Source organism: Pleuronectes platessa, chromosome 22 (genome assembly GCF_947347685.1).
Source record: "Pleuronectes platessa chromosome 22, fPlePla1.1, whole genome shotgun sequence".
Taxonomy (NCBI): domain Eukaryota; kingdom Metazoa; phylum Chordata; class Actinopteri; order Pleuronectiformes; family Pleuronectidae; genus Pleuronectes; species Pleuronectes platessa.
In genome coordinates this window covers 5,423,483-5,429,710 of record NC_070647.1, presented here as the reverse complement: position 1 = coordinate 5,429,710, position 6,228 = coordinate 5,423,483, and the positions used below count along the sequence as shown (strand labels likewise).

Here is a 6,228-nt window from a genome sequence, read left to right as displayed (position 1 = left end):
TGTCCCATTATCATGAACCTGATTTCAATGTGTGCAGCTTCCAGTGAGGAGTTGCTTGTCCTGGTGAAATACGGGTTCTCAGCTGTTTCCATCGTGTGTGGAGCTGGTGTCACTCAGGGGGGCGGTGCACCACCCCCGCCCCCTCACACACTGTGTGAGGAGCCAGGCTCAGTCACTCCAGCCCGCTCCACCACACGCTCCAGCACCGCAGTCCCAGCAACATCTACTGCCTCCACCTCTCCTCCATCTGCGCGTCCGTCCGTCGGTGCAGTGAAGCGGGACAAGATGCTGGAGAACGGCAGGAAGGTGTTCAAGGATGGTCTCCTGGAGAAGCGGAGCGACGGGCTGCTGCAGCTCTGGAAGAAGAAGCACTGCGTCCTGACCGAGGACGGCGTGCTGCTGCTGCCGCCTAAGCAGCACGACCACCCGCAGCACCACCAGCCGCACCACGGCGGCGGGGACACAGGCAAAGTCAAGGAGCTGCACTTCGCCACCATGAAGACGGTGGACTGCGTGGAGCGCAAGGGCAAGTACGTCTACTTCACCGTGGTCATGATGGAGGGCAAGGAGATCGACTTCAGGTGCCCGCAGGACGAGGGCTGGAACGCGGAGATCACCCTGCAGATGGTCCAGTACAAGAACCGCCAGGCGATCCTGGCCGTCAAGTCCACCCGGCAGAAGCAGCAGCTGCTCGTCGTGCAGATGCCCGGACAGAAGACGGTCCGGGGCACGCTGAACGTGGCGTGACCTGCGGCGAGTCCCGGGGACACTGGTGCGCCATTGTTGGTAAGACGCTTTAGGAGAAGGAGAGGAGGGGACCCCCAGGTCCGGGGAGCAGCTGGGGGTCTCCTTTACAAATCCAGGATGCGGTTTTTTCCATTTGGTTCTTTTCCCTGGATATTAATACCATCTGGTTCCATCATAGGTTTTTACAGTCCTCTCGCACAGATCCAACCCTGAACGAACATTCTTCCACAAGGGGAAATACTGAAACTGTGGATTTTATTTTTTGTCGTAAAGAAAAGTTTGTAAGTGGCTGATGTAGACGTCCTCTCGTACACGGAGAGTAACCCCCACTCATAGAACTGTGGTGGAGCAGGTCTGATATTTCATACACAAAGTCCATATTTATCCAAAAGATGATTTTACGCGCGGCGATCCATGGATTTAATTACGCACGTCGCCTGATTATTTCCATAATGTGTTGTTCGAATTACACTGAGCCATCGTGGGTGAATCGATGATGTGATATGTTTTAAATCTAAAGTGTTAAAGTGCAGTGTTTTAAAATATGTGCTGATGACTCCAGATTACGCATAGAGACGCACAGATTGCGCGTAAAAAAATCAAAGGCGGTCAAGGAGAATACCTTAACTCGCATTACACACACTCGCGCACACGCACGCGCTGCAACCTGTTCTGAAGTGTGACAGCAGAGCCAAGTGTTTGCAGCTTCACACGCTCCAGCAGCTCAGGGTCACTTTCTCACTCCTGGCTCCGGTTGTATGTGGTGAAATGAGCCGCTCTGGCACACGTGGCTCTCCGAGGCACATGGGGGATTGTTGTCACAAGGTGGTTTTCAACCCAGAAGAGATTAATGGAACAAACATTCCTGAAACTGATTCACCATCCTCTCGTTCTTGAGTCATGGTAATAAACAATAGGTGCAGGCAAGTGTCACATCCTGTCCGAGCCAAGGCTAGGTTACCTTTACAAAAAACAAACTTCTTGATCAAAACCTATTTTAGTAAAGAAAAAGAAGACTGGCCTTTATTCATCCAACTAATGGATTAAACTAACATCAAAGTTAAGTGATATTTGCCCTCGGGACTAGTTGCGTTGTAGCCATAGCCTGTATAGGTTGCAGCACTGAGGTCAGGTAATTGGCATTTTAATTCTTCTCAGGAAGAAAATCAATGAATATTAATATATTTTCCTCAGCTGGATTGTATCCCTGCGTAGAGAAGGGGTGTGTCATAGGGTTTGACTAACATCCCTCATCCATCCACTATTCATCCCACTTATCCTTTGGGAGTTGCCAGGGGGACTGGAGGCAATTACAGAAAATAAATAGCTGAATGAATAATTCAAACATTTTAAAGTCTTGTATTTTTGGCCTCCGACCAAGTCCACGGTGTCCTCGGACTCTCGCCCAATTGTCTCCATCCTCCCCTGCGACTCTCCAAAAATAAGATTGTTTAGATTATGGATACTGGCGACTGAGCTGCAGATTGAGGCACAGTAGCATTTCTACATCACCACTGTTTTTGTTAAATCCATGTTTCAAGACTTTTAAAGATTTCCTTTGGCTCCCGCGTCAGGTGCCACCAGTCTGTAGTCTGTCTAATTGATTGCATCCGCAGGTTAATTGGACGGTGAGCCGGAGGAGGAATATTGACCCGGGCTGCATCCCCCCCCCCCCCCCCCCCCCCCCCCCTGCTCCACTCTCCAGGAGAACCCCTCTTCCATGTAGTGGTTTCCCAGGAGCAGAGCCCCCCCCCCCCCCCTTTCCACTCAGAGACTTCTTTCACAAAAGACTGATGGACAAAAAGCATGTGAGAAAACAACTGTATTCTACCGTGCAATGGGTATATCTCTTTATTTATTAGTTGTGTATATATATATATATATATCTTTTTCTACAAAAAAGTTACGTTGTTGATGAATGTTCGGTGTGGTTGTTGCTGGAGTGGAACAGGAAATACTCCCTCTGAGGTTCACGGCTGACAAGTCACTCAACAGTCCACTGGGAAGAAGCTTTCATACGTAGTTAGAGTGGTCGCTGTACGTTAATCGGATCCCTTCATGATCGGTAAAAATGTGTCATTGTCCATGCTTTAATTTTTTAACTGAACCAAAGAATCATTTCATTACGTTAAATCTCTCTTGTCCAGTTGTACACCTTTAGAATATACGAAAGCAAAATACTATGGATTCTGTATATGATGAGATACCTGCTCGATCGATACATCATGTGTGTTAAGTGCTTGGTTTATTAATCGCTACATTGTGCACATCAATTATTTTCCAACATTTTATTGGGCTGCGTTCATGGATACAAAAGCTGTGTCTTGTTTTCTTGTGAGTCTTAAATCAGAGAAGAGTTAAGCAGGAGTCAGTAACATGCACAGTGGAGCCTTCTTTGTATTGACAGCGCAATTCAGGAGCTGCTGGTTGCATTAACGCCAAGTGTATGGGTCAAATAAGAAGTTCTGCTGGAAGGTAACATTAGACCTGCCTTAAATAAAAAAAGGAAATAAAACATTTCAAGGTTGACAAATGAGGAGCTCGACATTTTTGAATTAGTGTCAATAGTGTCATAGCTTATTGGCTAGTTTGATCACAAAGTTATCTCACTGAAGGCACATACTACACTCTTGTGTCGGCCTTAAATGGAAATTCTGGTATTTTTCAACCTTAGCCCTAATGCTGTGTTCCGTTATACCTCGGAATCTCGGAATTGCCCCTGATCGGAAGCTCAACTCATAATGTCGGAGGAATCTCACCACCCCCAACTTTAAATACCAAGCTAGCCTCTCCACGTGTCAACAATCGTGACAGCTGCAGTTTTTACTGTTTATTAGCACTTCAGTCAATAAATGTGTCATACACATGGTACTGTCCAATTACTGTCTGTGGACATGTTACTACGGTGCTAATATGTGTGAAATGCAGCGTAATGTGTTATCACGAACTGGTTTTGCTAACAATGGCCATCTGGCTAATGTAAACATTGTTCCTGGGCAGCTGGAGCGCCATCAACTTGGGTCATTCCGCGGGTCGAGCTCCGAGGTCTAATGGAACGCAGCATTTGTTTATATAAGTGAGTGGGTAAATACATTTGCAATAAACCCTTTGGGATTGGTCCAGTAGATCGCCTCCGGTGGCTACAATGAGGCTACAATGTAATCCTATGGGGCAACTACGACAGTTGGCAATTAAAGCTTCCCAACTAGATCATTTTAACTAAAACAGACTCTTTGGCTCAGTCCACTGACTTTTATTGCAACCAGTCAGATGATTCGTGTCTGTAGCAGCTCTGCCACCGAGAAACGGTCATAAAACCATCTCACCTAATCTGCAAGCTATAGATTTTAAAGTATGAAATGATTTTCATGAGAAAAATACCGGAGGAAATAATGTGATTGTTGTACGTGTGTGGTCATACACAGGGCAACATTAAGTGGGACATGACAGGTAACAGTATTGTGGGATGTCTCGCTGTCAGGAACAGTTTTATTTCACTGTGGCTCATGTTGCTTCCTGTCTGCTGGAGGTGTTTCCCACTGCTCTCTCCTCCACCCAGTGCATCACCGCCGCCAAACCAGCACATGCCTCTGTGCTGCTGTCATCTCACACACTGGGCAATGGCTGTGCCCTGTGTCTAATGCCACTGATGAGATGCATCTCTCCGACATACCTTCCTGTTGCCATCATTACACACCGTTATAGCTGCGCCCTTTGTAGCCACCGTCCAATTTCTTATTTCAACGTGAGATCTATTTTCATACCTTGAAAAGATACAGTACATTCCATTAAAAAAAGAAAACAAACACAGCATGTGGTCTTGTGTGGTTTCTTTCCATCTTCTTACACAGCGGCAGATGAGTGTCAGGGCCCTGTGGCCCGCTGGGGTCAGTTAACCGACCTGTTTAACTAGCTGACGCTCTGTCGGCGTCTGTACGTGCTTTAAAGCCGCTGAACCTTTCACCTCCTGTTTCCTGGTCTAAAAGTGGAGGCCGCGTGGAGAATTGGGTTTCACCGCCGTTTGTTGCCTCTCAGATAAACTGTCACTATGTAATGTCAGAAGCACACGTGGCCCCGGCCCCCCCTCCTGTCTGAAGCCAAGCTAATTCAATTAAACGTGGGGCGCATGAGGGCATCCTTTTTGACACATGAAAGGTCCGCTGCTCCCGGAGAGGATCACCGCTGCGGTGTGAGGAAGTGGCCTCCTCTCCCTGTGAATATTAAAGTCTGAGCCACAGAGTCACCTGTTATCCCTGCCTCTCTCCTCTGTACTTCACACACTTTGAAAATAGTCCCGCGATTGTAATTAGGATTCTTAATGGAAACACTTTTCATTTCAGACATTTAGCAAAAGTCCTTGAACTCCAAATTAGTATAAGTATCTAAGTATAGTGTAATAGCAGTCCGAGAAGAGAAGAGTGTTATTATAATCAAACAGAAATATTTATGAACTGACTGTCAGGTCTGCAAGAGTTATCCACCACAATCTGCTGTAACAGCACAACCTCTGAGGGTATGAAACCTAACAATGGTTTGTCTTATTGCTTGGTTCAAAATCTCATGCCTAAGGGTCAAGGAAGAAACTTCTCCTGGGGTTTGAATGGAGCAGTGGGGATTTTACACCGCTGCGTTTAAACTCAAATTGCACTGCATATATAGTTAATCCAACAAAAACAAAAATTGCCACACAGCTTTGTTTCCATTTTTCTGTATAACCCGAACCAAACAATTAGGCCCATTACTCCATTTTAATAATTTAGTTGCAGAAACTCCCCCTGCTCTTCAACGTGGCAGCTTTATGTTCAAATTGACCTACAAACCCGAGAGGAGAGAGATCAGCGAGGACGCGCTTAAGTTACCAGTCTTTCCTGTTGTCTTCTGTGTCAGAGGAGAGGGGGTCTCTTTGGAATCCACACTGCTTCTGTTTCAAGAATGAAAAAGAGAAATGTGAGAAAAGTGTTTTGTCTTGAAAAGAACATTTGATCTTGAATCAGTCCAGCAGTGAGTCCTTTGTTAAATACAGGCTTTGTTTTTCCTTGCTGTTAGTGAATCCCATGAAAAGACTTAAATCAACAACTTCCTCCTAATATTTTTGGACTTCTCTGTCTGTGGCACTGGTTCCTAAAATGATACCCCTAAATACGCTTCTCTAAAATACATCATTTAATTCTAAAATAGCCCAGATGTTTCCTGAAATAGCTGGGCACTGTAGCTTTTAACAAATTCCTCTCAAACAGTAAATACTGGTGAATTTATTGGTGATGAATTCACATTCGGTGCTTCACAAAGAGAGAACTTCCAGCAGCTGAACATGTGGGACTGTGCTGTGGAATGGGATTTACAAATAATTGGTTCCTGTCTCTTTCTTGGATTTGACAAGTATGGACCTCCTCCACCTATATTAAGTTAAAATGCCTCATTGCAAGAGCTTGTCAGCTGCAGCATCTGAACACACACACACACACACACACACACACACAC

General features: G+C 45.8%; 1 protein-coding gene across 1 annotated transcript; it reads left to right on the top strand.

The window, feature by feature from the left end:
- Positions 1-211: 211 nt before the first annotated feature.
- phlda1 (pleckstrin homology-like domain, family A, member 1) lies at positions 212-2,409 on the top strand. Its single transcript, XM_053415026.1, has one exon. It carries the CDS (start codon positions 286-288, stop codon positions 745-747), a length of 462 nt encoding a protein of 153 aa, XP_053271001.1. The 5' UTR covers positions 212-285; the 3' UTR covers positions 748-2,409.
- Positions 2,410-6,228: the final 3,819 nt, after the last annotated feature.

Bases quoted from the DNA above. Each gene is read 5' to 3' on its own strand.
- phlda1 (XM_053415026.1), top strand. From the start codon at position 286: ATGCTGGAGAACGGCAGGAAGGTGTTCAAGGATGGTCTCCTGGAGAAG.